Source organism: Morus notabilis, unplaced genomic scaffold (genome assembly GCF_000414095.1).
Source record: "Morus notabilis unplaced genomic scaffold, ASM41409v2 Scaffold472, whole genome shotgun sequence".
In the NCBI taxonomy this organism is placed as follows: domain Eukaryota; kingdom Viridiplantae; phylum Streptophyta; class Magnoliopsida; order Rosales; family Moraceae; genus Morus; species Morus notabilis.
Genome location: NW_010367534.1, coordinates 11,065 through 30,747, shown reverse-complemented (window position 1 = coordinate 30,747; position 19,683 = coordinate 11,065). Strand labels below are relative to the sequence as shown.

The 19,683-nt window shown below is 31.6% G+C and overlaps 1 protein-coding gene across 2 annotated transcripts; it reads left to right on the top strand.

Annotated features, from left to right (window-relative positions):
• Positions 1-11,097: 11,097 nt before the first annotated feature.
• On the top strand, positions 11,098-14,164 carry LOC21390393 (putative dual specificity protein phosphatase DSP8). Of its 2 annotated transcripts, none has more exons than XM_024175088.1 (7): positions 11,098-11,243; positions 11,383-11,628; positions 12,193-12,315; positions 12,829-12,922; positions 13,033-13,115; positions 13,226-13,315; positions 13,572-14,164. In XM_024175088.1, exons 2-7 carry the CDS (start codon positions 11,434-11,436, stop codon positions 13,836-13,838), a joined length of 852 nt encoding a protein of 283 aa, XP_024030856.1. In that variant the 5' UTR covers positions 11,098-11,243; positions 11,383-11,433; the 3' UTR covers positions 13,839-14,164. The 2 variants fall into 2 exon arrangements, with proteins under 2 accessions (XP_024030856.1, XP_024030855.1); XM_024175087.1 differs by having other exon boundaries at positions 11,098-11,296.
• The last annotated feature ends 5,519 nt before the right edge of the window (positions 14,165-19,683 follow it).

Below are 19,683 nucleotides of genomic sequence, written 5' to 3'. Positions count from 1 at the left end.
CAACCTCAGTAGCTTGAAAAAAAAAAAAAATCTCTAATACGTAAATATATTAATAAGTCAAATTTATATAAAATCAAGTAAAAATTAAAAAATACGTAAAATTAATGATTAAAAAAAGTGTACTAGAGAATCTCTCAAAAAAACAAAAACAAAAAACAAAGATGAGGGGAGAATTTTACGATATAGAAAAAAACTATATCAATAAAACTTTATTTAAAATCATAACCTCTCCACCAGTTTCACGTGATTTTGAACGGATATAACATTTTAGAAACATTTGCTATTTGTGTTTTCTCTTTTTCCCCTGGCACTTAATGTCGTTTTTCTCTTTCAAGTGCCAACTGTCAAACTGTGTCCTAATGATAATTTCTCAGATAATGCAAACAAAAGCCGGTTTAGCTTGTACTGTGATTAGGTAACATTCACTCCGAAGAGGTTAAGTTTGATGAAGCAGCCTATAAGTGAGTAGTGACAGAGTTTCCAACTTATTATTTCACATTAATGAGAAGAAGAGTGCCATACTAAGCACCAGCTGGCTTGGCCTATGAGCTTCGAGAGACCTGACTTTTATTGCCATTTTTCATTAACCAATAGAGAACCCTTTTTTCCCTGTCCTTGTAGCCTGTACAAATCATATTTAATTATTGAACCTTGGCCCTACAATGGGACATATTTGTTAGTTTTGGGAACGATTTTCTCACGGATATTGTATAAAATTTTTTTTAACAAATATTTGAGATACTCTATAAAATTCATTAATTTATGCACTAATAAATTAATCAAATTAATTTATGAATAAATTTATCTAGCGAATGATTATGTCAATAACTTAAGATTTTTTATCACGAACATTAATCGCTCCAAAGGAATAGGAATAGTGCTCGGCGACTTCACAAGAGTCCTGTGAAGAGGGAGAAGATTGTAATATAAAGGAATAGGAAGGAGGAAGAGTAAGAGGGAAAACCCCAAACAATGGAAACTCCTACTCAACCAGAACCCGCTAGGTTATCCTCATCTATTTCTATCCCCAATCTTTGTAAAAGATCTCTCTCCTCTAGAATAGAAAACTTAGTCGAATACTCTTATATACAAGAAACCGCCATAGTAAAAGAGTCAGTCCCTCCTTTGTTAAGCCCATATAATGTTTTCAAAAGACATAGTCGTACTATTAGGCAACTTATCTCTAGTAATAGACCTACCATTAAAGAATACGTTCAGTCTTCAAAGCTTGATAATTGTCTTATACCCAGCACCTCTCAAGAACAATACATTGATCTTGAGATCCCAAGAGAGCTCATCACCCAGTGGCTTGCTGAAGGCCATACGCATCTCCACTTTGGGGCAATCAGGCTTATTCTAACCCTTCATGGCAGAAAAGGTCTACCTGTTACTGTTCGTCTGGCCCTCCTAGACACTCGGTATACCAAGTACGAACATGTTGTAATAGGAACCACGCTTTCCACCCTCCATGCTGGTAGTGTTCTACTAACCATTTTCCCAAACTTCAATATACCTCTAAAGGATCCAAACTTGACCACATGTCTCAAAGTCCAACTCCAGATCATAGGTGCAGAACAAGTCCCATCCTCATATATAGCCATTCTCCATCATCAGCTCATTTACAGATTACAAAATCATGCACTCAATCTCCCTGTTCCAGGTCACACACCAGACACTCTGCTAATCATAGCAGAAAGAGAAAATGAGATCCCAACCATTGTGCAGATCCCCAAGCAGCTCTCCGGAGAAGAAATCACAAAGCTAATGCCTCTAGAATGGTTCACCAACTATGAAAAGTTGCACCAGAACCAGAAGCCCATTCATACAACAGATCCAACATTCATCCGGTTTGAAGATGGACAGGTAAAAACTGTCTTCAAACTTCCTGATGAAAACTCCAGCGCAACTCCGTCCCTAATGATCAAACCAATTGCTACAGAAGAAGACGTCCCTCTCGCCTGCTTCACAGCAGACGGATCTAAGATCTTCACAAATAAAGTTGATGGTCAATTCATATGGGATTCTGATCCCTCTATGTGTAACCCAGACTGCGACTGCTGGATGGATCTCGAAGAAGAGGAAGACGATCGTCTATGTACCTCTCTCTCTCTCTCTCATCCAATAGGGCCGGTTACCACAGAAAAATACCCTCTGTGGTTGGCGCAAATTACAGACAGGGAAATTTGGGAAAGAGAAAAAATTATCCTTTATCCTGTGGTCTAATTTTGACTCAAATTCAAATTCCAATTAGAGTCAAACTTAATTTAATTTGAATTTCAATTGGACAACTTATCAAATAAGTCAATTAGATAACTTAAAGAGCAAGCAACTGAATTCCCGAGTGATTATCACAGTGCTGGACGTGTACACCATGCGGACTCTTTCACATGTGTGTTCTAAAATTCAAAAATAATCACATTATTTAATTTATAATTAATTATCAATTAATTATTCTTGAGCGTTCTATTTAGAATTTCATAATTCTAACATTTTCATTTTGCCCTTAGTGTCTTATAAGATTACAAGGATGACGCGGGGACTCATGGACCTATAATTCCAAGCTATAATCAAATTAATAATTAATTAAAACTCTTTAGTTAATTAATTCTAAAAGTTACTTCATTATAAATTTGGGATTGCACTCTTATAATTATAGATATAATTTACTTCTAAACTATAAAGTGTCCATTTGATATAGTCATTACATATAGATCAATTATCCATAAATAATTCATAATTAGAGCTAGGTGAAATTCGTTAACCTCTCTAGTTACATCTTTATTCTTGAGTACTATTGATTATCTACTGGACAGTGACTCATAAAACAAATTCATGAATCGGAGTTCCTACTAGTCTAAGTATCGAATCAATCCTTAAGAGAATTATTTATCTACTTATTTCTCAAGAAGGAATGGATTCCATCTCGTATATTAACATTCCCGGTTACTTACTTCAACATGTCTCCAAAATACAAGGAATATAATTCAACATCTCGGAATCAGTACCGAGTGAATCAAAAAATACAAATTCATAAATAAAAGTCTGCTAATAACTCAAGATTAAGATCATTTTATATATGACTATCGGTAGACTTAATTAGAATTTCTATATTTAACAGAAATTATCAGAAATTTATATTGTGTCTGTGTCAATCTCATCATGTGTAATATACTCATTCAATATCTCATCATATTTACAGTGCGGATAACACCATTCCATTCTAAATGGGAATGGCAAGTATTAGTAATGTTTTAGTTAAAGATTCCAAACTTTCATTAAATTCATTACGAACATCATTTTGATTATTATCCTTAAATATTATATTCTCTCATATAATACTTATATACAATATTTAAGGTCACATAAATAATCATTGAATTTTTAATGATATTCATACAATTTTTAATAATATATGCACATAAAATAATGAATAAATTCTTTTATTAAATAAATAATAATTATCCTATTACATCTTATGTTTTTAGAACAATATTCCTAACAATATTTGCTTTTGCCCAATTTTTAAGCAATGAAAACTGATGCTACAATTATAGGATCCTCAATAATATAACCCTCACTTTGTTAGGTTTTAGTATGTTATTGTTAATCTAATCTCTTGCATTATGTTAGAGACTTGAGTTTGAATTTCACTTTCACTTGGAAGGCTATCTCCTGTTTTGCAACCTATTAATCCAAAATACCTCCAACGTGGTAGCCTAGTAGGGCTTGACTTAAGAATAAGGTGGTTTGGTAGGCGAGAAGTTTTAGGTTCGAGCCCCAGCTCTCGTGTGAAGCGTTTGAGACTATTTTCATATTGTCAACTCAATATTTGTTACTTTTTAAAAAGACTGAAGTGACGAAAATGTTTGATTTATAAAATAGAATTATGTGATTTAAATTATTTTTGATTTATATGTATTTTTTATGAGAAAAAATACTATAACGAATCATGAATCATGATTCAAATCATGATTTAAATTCTCCAATCAAATAACTATGCTGCTTAATACAAATATTATTAGATGTATCAAGATCATTACATATATTGCCGTAACACACACACCCAAGCACTCTTTTTCACCCAAAAAAAAATCCCTATTAATCCAAATTGATCTCATTTCTTGTCAAATCCTCTGCCAAATTTATCCAAACCCAGCGTGTCAACATTCTCCACTAATTTTCCATTAATTAACATTAGAGTATCGTTTATTTTACCGATTTGAGTTTTTAGTTTTAAGTTTTTATAGTAAAAAACTCTAAAAAAATATCACATTTAATTTTTTTCTGCTACAATAAAAAATTTTAAAAAAATATCACATCTTAACTCAAATTAAAAACTTAAATTCGCGAAATGAACGAGATCTAAAATTTTACTCTATTACGTGAAGTTTTTAGTGACAAGCGATGTTCCCAATCCCACATGATGAAAGTACACTACAGAACTCATGATTAGAAAAAGAAATCTTCATGTGGTATTGTGAGGACAAAGCAAGCAAGCGCATGCAATTCCTTGATATCTAAATTTAATGGATGGCAGCTAGCTTCCATGGCCATCCATAGCCTCAAAATACCCATCAAAAGAAGGGCAAATTAGAGAATCTTTATCAACCACATGATTCCTCTATTCCTATTCTATTGCCACTCCATAAGTGGGAAGTTTCGCAAAGTAGGTGTAGTTATAAAGATTGGCCACAACAAGTTAAATTGCATGTTACGTTTTTCCCTGTGATACCCACCAAATATATAGGAAAGGAATATATATGAAAGCTAGAAAGGTAAAAGTTGATTATGACTTCACCTATAAAGGGAATCAAATACCCTTTTCGAGGTTAGGCACCAGTGAAAAGAAAAAGGGAAGAGAATTATGTCAATGAAGTGCTAATTGAGTAACATATTACATGTCGCTTAGTTCGTTAATTTAATTTTTTAATTTGAGTTGAGATTGATTTTATGTGAATTTTTTATTATAGTAAAAAAATTAAATGTGACTGTTTCTGAGAATTTTTTACTGTAGTAAAACTAGAATTCTAAATTTGAATATGTAAAATGAACGGTTAAATTGTCAGTGAATATTTTTGAATTATGTGTCAGAACTTGTGCGGAGAATCAAAGTCACACTCTTGTGAACTTGGCAAGATTTTAAGTGATGGCGGAAACATCCCAAGCCCATACAACATCAATCATCCGTTTTACAAATCTCGCTAAAAATGTTCTCCATTCATAACACGATTTGTTATGCCACTTGTAAAACATAAGAACATGTGTAACATTCCGAAAAACATAGTTTGTTAAACGTAAAAATTAAATGTAACATAAGTTATGAATAACAACGAAGATCTTTGTTACCCTCTTGTTACAATGGGAAAGCTTACATCTAGTTCCGGCTGTTATGTTGTTAACAATATTTTGAGTTGTAATATTAAGCATATATATGCTCACTTAGGGAAAGCACGATATGTAAGCAAAGTAGGTAAGTGTGGTCATCTTCTGTACTGATAAGTAGTTGTAGGTACCAATGTCTCTAGATATGGTCCATTAATACTTTGCTGTGTTATGGGTTGGCCTTAATGATGTTTCCCACTTTTTTTAAGCCCCTATTAAAAATGCGTGCTTTCATATTTTACACCAAATAACATACATACACATATATAAACATTTACACATGCAGATATGTATGGCAGCAAATTCAGGATATTTCCCACCACCAACCAACTTTCCGAAGAAATTCCATTAAAAAAGAGAGAAAAAGAAGAAAATAGGTCAAGACTTGAGATGAATTAAAATTAATAGGCTAATAGTTTACGTAAGTTAATAAATAGGTTAAATTATTATTTTTGTTCATAACTTGTCTGGTTATGAACCATAACTTGACAAGTTATTGTCCATAAATCACGATTTTTATCCATAACTTGTCTGGCTATGAACCATAACTTGACAAGTTTATCCATAACTTATCTAGTTATGAACTATAACTTGACAAATTATGGTCTATTAATTTATATAACTAAAAGTTGACCTATATACTTTCTTAAGCTTTTTATATTGATCTATTTTCTATTATTTCTGAAAAAAAAATCCCAAAGAAATTGGGCTGAACAAAGAAAGTTCTTGGAGTCATGATCCATTCTTTACTTGGGACATTTTAAAGGTGATTATTTTAACTTCAAATATATTTAATTTGAATCCTTTTGAGAAACGTAGGAGTTAGGTAACATTCATCTATTTTGGTATAATGACATTAAGAAATTCCAGGATGCTAATGAGGCCATAATTAAACTGTAGAATCTCAAACATATGATATTATTCTATTCTAGTCTACTCTTGCCGTGCCTATTACACTTTTTTTTTTCTCCTTCGTTCTTTTGACTAACTAACCAATCGTGGAATTTGTCACACAAGAGAGTTTTTTAACATGTTTTGTCCTACTTCTATGGAAAAGTATCGTCTTGACCACTAGAGACAACAGATACCTTTGCGGGTACAATATTCTAAGTTTTTTTTTAATTTTTATTTATTTATTTTTAAGACAATTTAGATAAGAACTCTGGTTCCCATTATGTTATTCACCAATCCGCTAAGCCACCAATGGGCTCATATGTAAGCATAATTTGAAAAAAATAGAGAATTTATTCTTGTGAGTACATGAGTATGGATCTTTATTTCTTACTCTTGATAAAAATTTTTTTATTAGTGTAATTATTTGATTAAAAAAGTTATGAATCAAAAATAAAGAGTAAAAAGCCTGACATATGTACTTTTAAAGAATATTTTTCAAGATTATCCATATAATTTTCATGTTTAATAATGTGTTTGAATTGATGAGATTGTTTTCTGTGGATTAATCTAGTCTAGCAACTTGGAAGTGAAAGGACTAGAATATCATGGGCCTAGGATGTGGCTGTTTTATAACTCTCAGCAGGCCAGATCTGGGCCTTATGAGAAGTTTCTGATCCAGAAACTATGTTGGGCCAAAATCCAATCAAAATAGTAAAAGTTACAAATTAGCAAAAAAGTTTTTGAAATATTATAAAAATAACAAAAATTACATAAGAATTATTTTAATGACGTTCGCTTTGTACTACAAAATGACATAGTAATTATTTTAATGACATTCTAAATTTTTTTCATATTTTAATATGATTAGGAAAATTTTGCTATATACCTAAAAAGTCCAAGTGATTAAGAATACCAAAACCCATGGAGAAAGCGTTAAAAAAACCCAAAAACAAATTACAAGAATCTAAGAACAGGCCAGGCAAAACTGGTTAAGGTTTTTCCATTCACTAGTTTCGTGGCTGAAGTTCATCATTCTTCTTAAACCACAACTCTACAACTTTTAAGAAGCATAACTTTGTGTTGAAGTGACTAACTGAGTAAAATAAATCTTTTGTTTACAACTCTTGGGTTTCTCGTGATCAACGAGTTCTTTTCATTTGAACTGTTCAGATTATTTATGAGCTTGAGCAATTGGATCACAAAACAGGGAAAGCAAATAACAAACATATGATTGAACATTATATCTGTGAATAGTCAGGTCAAGAAAACACAAAAAGAATAGCTCGCTGCAGTTCTTTTTCCTTTATTCTTTTGCTTCATTATTTGTCTATTTGTTTTTTTTTTTCTTCCTTCTAACAAACTCAATCAACTAAACATATTTATGCGAAAGATATTGATCAAAAGACAATGATCCATCCTCAGGTAAACGCTAAAAAATAAAAAAAAGTGGGACCTATATAAATCGAAAGATTCAACAATTCAATATTAGAGAAATGTTAAATGCATACTGAGTAGTACGAATATAAAATTTAAGGTCATTCATTATTGCATGACCTTCGAGAATCAACGACTAAGATTTTACAGTCGCACCATTACTCGATGCATTTAGCGTTTCTCCTGTTATTAAAAAAAGTTTCTTCACCTAATTGGCCACCAACCAGTCTCCATCACGTTGCTAGGGGGTTGAGCAGAGTTTGAGGATCGGGAACAGATAGCAACATTTGCCAATAAAATATTCATCTAAAGATTCTCAACCAATTAGACTCCAAAAGAGTTTATGCTCAAAGTTTTGGCCTTGTGGCCATAATCTCAAAGCCAGCATCACTACCAAGTACCAACTATGCTTGTCTCTCTCTTTGAGAACAAAACTCACTTGCCCTCTTCCCTACGTTACCATACCAAGCACCAATAATCTCCCCCACAACACATTATTATTATTAGGTGCCATGTAAATGGTAATGTCAAACTTAAATAAACTTTTGTAATTATGTGTCGCCAATTAGTGCTGAAAGATAATATTTTTCATTGAAGATCGTAATAATATGTCCTCTTTATAATTCATCGTTGAGGAAATTGGGGCCATAAGAAATGTGAAAGTTCCGTAATTGCCACCTTTGTCCCCAGTCTGCACTACGGGCGTCCTGTTTATACTTTTAGCCCCGTTGTTATTATTATTATTATTTTGTAAATTGTTGTTTTAGTGTTATTTTCATGACAATATGCATAATGTGTCTTTCATTAGTAATGAATCCCAATTTTTATTTATTAATTGATGTGATATCTGAATTGTCATCTTTTTATTAATAAATGCAATCTCTTTTATTAATTGACGTGATGTACATAATTTCAAATTTTAATGGATGACTGACACATACATAGTTCATATTTTAAAAGGATAGGCTACAAATTTTCGCAATATACATAAGAAATTAAAAAGAAAAAAAAAATTCATGCAGAACTTTTAAAGTGCCACATTGCCCCCATTTGAATTGAAGTGAGTCTCTTTTTTCTACCCTAAACACGGGTTCACGTCCAAATCCACAATCTAAACCCGTGGAAAACAATCATTATTGGTTTTTTTAGACTTTTTTCGATAAGTCTCTTCACTGATAGTATTAATTTTTAACTGTTAAATATGTTTAAAATCACATTAAATTTTAAAAAATATAGAATAAATAATTTTTGATATAAATTTTATGATTGAAAAATAAAATATTACTGATAATTTATTTTTTTAGTCCTATCAAAAAAAATTTTAAACTAAAATTCACCCAAAAAATACAATTCAAAGAATTTTTACTTTTTCTCATATGCTAATTTACGCATTACCTCATGCTTTCGCAATAATAAAGAGAGAAAAAGGAAAAAAGAAAAACGTGGCAACCAAACAGTCCTCCTACACCCTTAAGCTTTTTGTGTGTTCGATGGGGGTGTTTAAAAAAGCTACCACACTATCAAAATTCCTCAATTTAAATCAAACCGAACCAAATTATTAATTATTTTTAAATTATTTGACAATTTAGTCAATTCTTAATCTAATTTTTTAAGTGATTTGGTTTGTGGTTTGGGCTCTTTAAGCTTTTTAAAAATATACATATATAAATTTTTATTTTTATTTTAGTTTTTATTAGTCATAATAAAAGTTTTACACTTATAAAATACACCCTATTATATTTTTATTGGTTTGTATTAAAACTTTAAATGATGAACTTTTAAATATTTACTATTTTTAAGTTATATTGCAAATTTAAATCTTATTTTTATTTTTATAAATTAATAAATTATAATTTTTATGAATTATATAAAACCTTTTTAGTTTTAAGCTTAAACTGCTCAAACCGTTTATGAATGATTTGATTTAATTTAGTTTTTGTCAAAATTATTAAACCGCTCGAAAGAAAAAAAAAATATTTTAAATTTGATTAGTAATTTTTACAAAAAAACCGCCTCTGACCGTAAACGCTCTTATAAGATATTTATTTTAAAAATTCATCAATAATTTTATAAATTTTAAAAATAAAATTATAAATTATAATTTTAAAATCATAAACTAAACGTGATATTTAGTACTTTTCGATTTGAGCAGTTTGTCTTTGTTTTTTTTAGGTAACAGCTTTACAACTTTTTGACTAGACGACGCAAAGTAAGGTTGAAGAGTCCATCATCAACCACGGTGGACCTCACCCCACCACATCACTCCTTTACTTCATTACCTTCACCTTTGGTTGGTCGGGTCTCCAAGTAATTAACCCAAACTATAAGGGCAAGTGGGCAGCTGCAAATTACAACGTCAAATATATATATATATATATATATATTATTCTTGTTTTTTTCCTCCATTGACTGTTTAAACTTTAAAGCATCCCGATACTTAAATCAGTGGGTTACTTTTGGTGCGTTTAGTTAGTAAATTTGTGTCATGATTTAAATTATAATTTATAATTTATTATAGTATTTTTTTTATAAAAAATATACATAAATTGAGAATAATTCTGAATCATAATTTTAAATCTATAAACTAAATGTCCATGATAATTTTTAGTATTTAAATTAAATAATAAAAACACTATCCAATATAAGAGTATTTTCAATATAATATTATACTTAATGTGTCAATTACAAATTTAATATATGTGTACAAAAAATATTCTCTAATATAATGTTATTTATTGTCCTAAATTTTTCATATGCTATATTTTATGGTAAATTTCTCACAAAATATAACATATGAGAAATTTGACATTTGATTGTTATTGGTTAAAATGTTTACTTTTTCATGTAATCATTATAACTTTTACATTTTTTAATTATTTTAAAAATAAATGTTCACTTATTATAGAAAAATGTATATTTAACATTTTAAATAGTATTATGCATCGGAGTAAAAATGAAAATAACATATCATACTTTTTAACGTTAAATATAAATTAACATTAACATTTATATTGGAGATGGTCTAACATTATTTTCGGTGTTAAATCTAATATATAATATACTTAATTATAATTTTAATATTTAATTGACTATTAGTTCTTGTCTTAAGGCTCTTCATTTGGTTGATTGTATTGACATTTTTAAATTAAAATTTTATTTTTACACATTTGAAGCGTAATAATTATAAAAGAAATAGATATTAGATATATTGAAACATAAAATAAAATAATACATTAAATACGCATCTTATCCTTTTTGATCGCAAATAGTAACATTATATTTGCATTTACTGTTTTAGTTTAAATGAATAAAAAATACATAAAAAAGGAAGGAGATTCCCATGCTAAGATACTGATTCTTTCGCATCAGTGTTCACACACGGACACAAACCAAAGGAATTTTCCTAGTCTCCTCTCTCTCTCTCTCTCTCCCAAAATTTAGAAACCAATCCTCAATTTTTTCCTATTTCACTTTTCGCTCTTCTTCTTCTTCTATCGATCGTTTTATTCTCTCTATCTGATGCTTCCACTTTGGTGAGTAATTCAATCCAGTTCGATCACTGAAGAAGTCCTCCTTCAATTTTCAGGTGTTTTTTTTTTTGAAGTTTGTTGTTATAGTTTTTGGTGATTGTAATTTGTTGTGTGGATAATTATTTTTGAAATTGGATCGCAGTTGGGGGATTAGGGTTATCGGTTGAAATTTGTGGTTGTGTGTGGAGAATTGATGAGGATCGAGGAACTGGACGAGGTCGACTCTGATCGGAATGACGGCGTTTACGGGACGCAGATTGTGAGCGTCGACGCCAAGCGAGCGCTCGTCGGAGCCGGCGCTCGGATCCTCTTCTATCCCACGCTTCTCTATAATGTGCTTCGGAACAAGATCGAGACAGAGTTCAGATGGTGGGACGAAGTTGACCAGGTCTGTTTTATATATATATATTTGTTATTTTCTTAGGGGAAAAGTTTGAATCTGTGTTTGTGATATTTTGGCCTTTTGATCGCAGTTGTTGATTTTCTTTTTTTTTGGTTAGAGAGAATTAGCTGATTTTGATTGTGTAGCCAGTTTTATTGGCAGCTGATCAAGCGGCTGGATTGTGTTTCTGTTTGGTTGCTCAGAAAGCTGATGCTGAAATTGTAGTCAAGTGTGAAAATTTTGATGTTATTTCGAGAAAATTGTTTGGGACCTGAGATAATGAAGATGGCTTTGACGCAAATGTTCAGGACTGATTTTCTACTTTTTTTACTTTAGTTTTGTGGAAAATCGTTGTACTTTTAGCTTTGAGTGTACGACTGTACTCAGTAGCTGAGCTGCGTGTCCTGTTGTAGCTTATTGTTCAAATTTTTTTTTTTTTGGGAGATGTTGCAAGGGGTAGGAATCTGTTTTAGTTGTTCTTCCCAAGTTTTATCCCACTTTAATTCTATCTGACATAGTATTTGTGAATTCGATTGCGTTTGATTACTGAATGGATAATGTTCTTTTCAGTTCCTTTTGCTGGGCGCCGTTCCATTTCCTAAAGACGTTCCGCGATTGAAGCGGCTAGGTGTTGGTGGTGTTATCACTCTCAATGAACCTTATGAAACATTGGTTCCCTCATCCTTGTATTACGTGCGTTAACTCTCTTTATATGATTATTTTGGTTTTTGGTTATAGCTATTGGATTATATTTCTTCCCATCAAACTCTCTTTAATTTTGCTTGTACTATTGGCTACTAGAATATATGCGTGAATGGTGCCAGAGAAAAGGTCCAAGATAAAAAGATAAGGAAATGAACTAGGAGGCTGTTATATAACCGATCACTATATTATTGTCATATATTGTGTAGGCCTTTTTAGTTTGGATAACTTGTCATGCGCAAGTGCCTTGAAGTGGGCTATGTATCTTTAAATTGACGATGTCATCAGCCTTATTTGTCAATAAGAAAGGATTGTTGGTACTGTACATGTAACGTCATTATTTAAGTAACTAATTGGGATAAATTTTCAATTTTCTAAGCCAAACAAAAAAAAAAAAAAGGAAAAAGGGTTCAAGAAACTTTCCTGTAACCAGAAATTAAGAAACATTAGAGGTTGCATGTTTGTTTCTGTTAATTGAATTTATGTATCATTTGATGATTTCAGGCCCATGGGATTGACCATCTAGTAATTCCTACAAGAGATTATCTTTTTGCTCCTTCACATGTAGATATTAGCCGAGCTGTGGAGTTTATTCACAGTAAGAGATTCTATTTTGTCCAACTATGCTAGCATAGAGAGTAGCGGCTATATGTATGTTGTTAAATATATGTATATATTTTTTTTCTAAATTTGCCTTTTGTCGATCAGGGAATGCATCTTGCGGTAGAACTACTTATGTCCACTGTAAAGCCGGTCGTGGTAGAAGTACAACAATTGTTCTCTGCTATTTGGTAATATTTAATGCTTTAGATTGATGGTTTGATCTCTATTTGTAATTGTTTGTTGGGTTGGCTAAAATGTTATCAGCATTTACTGAATGGAGTTCTTTTGCATTTTGCAGGTGGAATACAAGAACATGACACCAGCTGCTGCACTGGATTATGTGCGGTCTAGAAGGCCCCGTGTTCTGCTAGCACCATCTCAGTGGAAGGTATATTATATATATTTTTCCTTATATTTTAAGCTAGATGCTTCTCTGTTTTTCATGTTATTTATCCTTGAATGATTTCATAGGTTTCGATGCCTAATGGTATGAGATTTGTTGTGTGAAATGAAAATGTCATATCGCTTGTTTTGTATCCAAAACCCAAAGCAACTAGTTGTTGGCGTTTCTCAAATTCTTCTAACTAGCATCAAAAGTTGGAACCATGTTTCAATTTTTTGCTTCAATGCATGTTAAAACATAGGCTGTTCAAGAATTCAGCCGAAGAAAGCCAGCCTCAGCTGCATACTCCCCCTCAGGAGATGCTGTTCTTATTACAAAAGCAGATCTTGAAGGGTATCACAGCGCTCCTGAGGAACTCGCAGCCAAGCAACTCGTGGTGGTTCCCAAAGTGGTGAAGGCCAGTCCGATGATAGCGAGATTGTCCTGTCTCTTTGCTTCCTTGAAAGTAGCTGGTAGTTCTGGAATAGTTGCGAGGCGGTTGCCTGTGCCAGAGCCGCGTGCTTGTTGAGTCCTCACGTCGCTAGCAAGAATACCACGAGTTTGTTGCTTGTACAGAAGAGAACTATGAAAATAAGTTAAGCAGCTTTATAGAGTTCCAATGTAGCTTTGTGTTTATGAGAGAGAGGGAAATGAACGGAGTACAAAAAAACCCGGGGGAGATTGAAGGTTGTGTGTTACAGTGTTTTGATGGCTGAGGAATGAATAACTCTCAGTTCAGCATGTACATAATACTTGCATCAATTTTTCACTTTCCCTGAATTATTCTGCTTTTTAAAATCTCTTTTTTATTTTTACTTGATTGACTTTGGGAGCAGTATTTAGCTTGGGCGAGTTAATATCCAAAATTTAGGAGGTTAGGTTCTTAATTAATATCCAAAATTTAGATTTCTTATTTCTGATTAGGGTACATGGCACTTTTATTTTTTATGATTCTTTTTCTTGTTGAACTGTTGATTTTTTTTTTCCTTGAATTGGCAAGTTGTTCTATATCGTGACGGTTATTAAAATTTTAGATGAAAATATTTTGAACACATCATGTCAGTTCGTTTTAAAGTGTTAAAATTTGTCTTTTCCCTTCAAACAAGCTCATATAGCGTACATGAAGGTGTTTTTTTTTTAAAAAAAAAAAAAAATAGCAATTTCATCAATTTTGTCATGTAAACCTTATAAAATTCAAAAAATAATTTACCAAATTAAAAAGGCAAAAAAAAATGCAAATTTACCTTTTTATAATAGTTATTTTTATTATTGACTTTCTAATCATATCTGTCTTTTTCTTTAAGGAACTTAGGCCTCGTTCGTTTCGATGATTCGAGTTTAGAATTTGAGTTAAGATGTGATTGTATGTGAGAGCTTTTTACTGTAGCAAAACTCGAATTCTAAACTCGAATCAGCGAAACGAACGAGGCCTTAACTGTCTTTTATTAAAATAAATCAACTTAAAAAAATTAAAAATAAAAGCGGCAATACTGAACAAAACAAAAATAATATTAATTTCACATTAACTTTTAAGGGTCAAGTCTAAAAAAAAAAAAATAAATAAACGCATACTATAAAGTTCTCTTACCCAGATCAAATGCCACCTCAACTTATAAGTTATAAGCAAGTACCAACACTCAATAGAAATTGGCTTGAAAGCTGAATCTTGATCCGCATGTAAATAATACGCAGGCTGGTTGCAGAATCTGCCATAAAATAAACAAACATCACAGAATGTCTATATTGTATTCAAATCAATGTACTGCATTAACGTCTTGGCATATTTATCCCAACAAATTAAAGTTGAAATTACAACCTTCAAATAAGATATTCTAACCACTAGACAAACAACCCAATACCCATTATCTGTATGCAAAAAATCAAAATGTCATAACCCAGAATTTCTGTCATATAAAATGTTGGGTTTATTATCGGCAGAAGTTGAAATTTAATATTGTACTTTATAATGGAATTCTTTTGTCCATTAACTATACTATTTTAGAAAATCCAAATCCAAAGTATCCTTTTTCATTTTTAATTGCTTTTCTATATGCCATCATGAGACAAGACTTTTGAAGCCAAGCTTTCATTTTTAATGCCACATTTCTAGGTGGACTATTTTAGCAATTTTTGTTTCACTATCGCATTCTTATACAATCTTATCTTCTTCGTGAGACAACAATTATAAATCAGTACTAGAACATCTGTTTCTCAATATTAGTTGTTGTCAAATAATTAATTTTATCCATTGGCCATACTAGTCGGTATTAATTTTATCCATTGGCCATACTAGTCAATTTGATAAATTTTCTTTCTTTCTTGTTGTGTTGCTTAAGAAGCCCAATCGCCATCATGATAAGATGTGTCACTGCCTTGTCTACCAATCACCACAAAGCCTTGCGTATGCTGCGTTCTAACTTAACTTTTTGACTATAAAAAGATAGGAATAAGCTGTGCAATTTAGTCGTTGGATGGCTAAAAAAGAAACAATCTGGGTCGTTGAAAAATTTTTTTCCAGCTTTTTATTTAACTTTTTTTTTTTTTTTAATGCTCAACCCATACAAGGGCAACACGTGCAAAGCCAATGCAATTCATGATATTTAAGGGGTTACCTATATTCATCCCGACTCGGGATTAGAAGTATCCGCCTTTTTCTCTAATCTCAGGTCAGGACCTCTAATCTCAAGTCATCCTGACTTGGGATGAATGGCATTTTTTGTTGGACTTCTATGCCGTCTGTTGGTGTCAGATTTGGCGAACCCAAATCTATAGTCGAGCCCAAGCTTGTGATCGAGCCCAAGTCTCAAGATCGAACCCAAACAATTGATCGGTCGAGAATGCCAGGCCCACCGGACTAAGGCGAAATCCTCTAGACGCCTCGGGTCCAGTATATTTCGAAGACTCCTCAAAAGTGTAAGGCACAACTCCGCGATACAAGGCTAATAACTGCCCAAGTAACCACCAACAAACTTGTTCTGACTGCGAGTAAGAATTCGTATCATAGTTCGTGATTCTTTATAGTATTTTTTCTCATAATATAAATTAAAATTAATTTTAAATTATGATTATGAACCCATAAACTAAATGTGAACTATTCGGAGTAGTAGTAGTAGTAGAGGCCCACGATAGAGGTTAGAAGAAAAAGGAGAACTCTATTAATATAGGGGGAGAACTCTGAAGAAGGGATTACGATCCCCACATCTGTACTGTTATTTCTGAGCATTTGAAGAGGGAAGAGCAGTGTACTTTTTCTAAGCTTTGTACTAACAATATCTAGATAACGAAGAACACAGTAGATGTAGCTCTCAATTGGAGTGAACTATTATATATCTCGGTCTCATTTCTTTTATTTGTTTTACATTTCTAATGCTTTATTTGATTGTTCTTTATAATTGTGTTCAGCTTGTTTACAATCCATAAAGGTTTTCTATGAAACCTAGTTCAATGGCTTAAATGCGGATAATAACGGTGAACAAAGGTCCATTATCATATTAATCTAACATTAACTGACGTTTATAAATTTTGGCTGTAGAAGCAAGTCTACACCTTCCATCTCATATGGTTACTATAGAGTGAATATATCCTTCAACTCGTTAATTCTTTAACATTTTGGTCCCCAAAAAAAAAAAAAAAATTACTACGTCTCAATCATGAAATGATTTATTATGATACATGAACGATGAGAAAAATGATGACATCGACGAACACATTAAAGGTCAGGATTTATAAAAATATTTATCGGTAATGTCTATGTTTGATGTCTGTAAAAATTAAGAAAACGAGAGGGATATTTTCATAACAAATTAGAACTTCAAGTGAAATTTTATGGAATGCAAATCAAATGGTGCTTAAAATACCCTATTTGTTAAATATGATTGGGAATAATATTGAATATACTCTGTGGCATAATAAACATAAGGAACATATAATTTTAGAAGAATATATATTAGAGAACAACAACTTAATTCATCATTTTTTTAGTCACAATATTCTAAATTGCATACAAGCAATGCAGATAACATAATTGACTTCTAAATTCTTCTTGATCAATTTTCCGAAAGTATATATTGTTGTTGTTTGTAATGTGAGTAGATATCAAGACATGTAAATTTTATTTTATTTTTTCTTAAATTTATTATTCTTTGTTTTTATGCCTGCTTTCTTATATATAAGGTGGATAACAAAGAAAAATTTGCGGATATACTTGTAGAAATTATATCCGCGTCGCATATTTTGGGTAAAATTAGGAATGAAAAAAAATATATAATACTTGTGGATATTGTACAAAAAGTATCCATATCTTCCTCAGGTTCTCCCGGGGAAAAAAATATCTTTACCTTCATTTTTTGTTGGTGAAAATATCGATATTAACAGTTTCGGTTTTTCTTCTTTGATCATAGATACATGTTGAAATTTCTGTTAAGAGACTTTATTAGTGAAATATTCAGTTACATTATGTGTAGTGAAATATTTTTCTCTTTCTTTTTCTTTTTTATTGCGATAGTATCATTTTCCTTACAAAATTAGTATTGTACCTGTTCTTTTTCTTTTTTCCTTTGTTTTTTGGTCTTTCGCTAAATTAACTGTTAAAAATGTAGTTGTGTTTCTACCTAACCCCGTTTAAGTTCTTAATCTATGCAGTCCTTAGTCTAAATAAGATTGACATTTTTCAACTATAATGCAGTATCGCGTAATAGTGCCGTAACAGTGAGACTTTTTTTTTTATTTTTTATTTTTTTAAATCACAGTGAGATCCATTTGATAGTGTATTTATTTATTTATTCTTTGAATCTAGGGTTGGAAAGATTTAAACTTTACAACACTATAGGGATGTGCATAAAACCAATGCCCCGTCCATTAAAATGGGGACACGTTATCAGTCGTTTAATTATTATGGGTCAATTTTCAACCCACTTGGCGAGCGGGTTGGTTTTGAACCCAATCCCACGCTATGTTTTTTTTTTTTTTTTTTTTTTTTTCCCCCCCCCCCCTTTTTTTTTTTTTTTTTTTTTTTTTTTTTTTTTTTTTCTTTCATGTATTTGTATCCATGTGTGTGTATATATGTGTATTTGTTTTGTAAACCTTAGATTTTAGAGCTTTGAGACTTTAACTAATATTTTGTATAAATTCCCTTTAACTATGTTTATGTCGTATCAAATTATGGACTATAAATTTAAACTATATATAGAGTATAATACTATATGGATTTTGAAGTACGATAATTAAGTAGTTTGAGATATTTTGTTATTTTTCATACGTTATAGAATATTTTGTTATTTGAGCATATGATTAATGATTAAGTTTAACTGTTTAAGATATAAAATTCCTTTTTTCTTTTTTTGCTACCAAAAATATCGTCAAGAAAAAAAGGTCACAAAATTATCCCAAAAAATTTACCCATCAGCCAAACCTCCCGCACACCCGCCTATAACCCTTCTAACCCATCTAAATTGTCGGGTTTTAGGTTGGTATTTTGAAAATTTTATTGTCCTCCAACCCGTTCACTACCTTTCCAACTACCAAAGTGTGGATTTATCACTAGATTATATACGTTCGCAATCATTTTGGTGTGTGTATATATAGGTCTCGTTCATTTCACCTTTTGAGTTTAGAATTTAAATTTTATTTCAGTAAAAAACTCTCAGAAACAGTCACATCTAACTTTTTTACTATGGTAAAAAGCTATCACATAAAGTCACATCTCAATTCGAATCAATGAACTAAACAGGCCCATAATGTATGTTTATGGTAGAGTATTTAGTAAAGTATTTAACCATACGGTTTCGTTGTTCACCATCTCTAACATACACATATAGTACTTGGATAACTCTTACATTATTAATGCAATAAATTAGGTGAAATAATCACAATATTATTACATGGGTACAGCGTGTGTGTGTAACTTGTAATTAAGTCTGTGGTGCTTGATGCTTTAATTTGTCCGACAATTGGCCAGTACTCCTAAGAAAAATCAACATAAGAGATCTAGTAACAAAACCTAGTTATGAAGTGCAATCTACAACGTACCTAAAATATGGAAATTATATGTGTGTGTGTATATATATCCTGATCATCACGGCCAGATCAGGAGTAACAATTTTAGATATATGAAACCGTGTGCATGGCTAAAAGAAGCTAGCATATCAATATATATATATATATATGTATATGTATATATATTGTAAGAGTGGTAATAATAAGCTTCAAACAAAAAGCGGCTACTGAGAGCCTTATTAATTGTGTGGAAGAATCCCAAAAAGGTGAGTTTGGCCATGTTGTGATATTCCTCCTCGCATTACCACAATTCCTTCTGCAACTTCTTTATGGGACCAAATCTGCACATCACTATAAAAAAAAAAAAAACCCCCCCCACA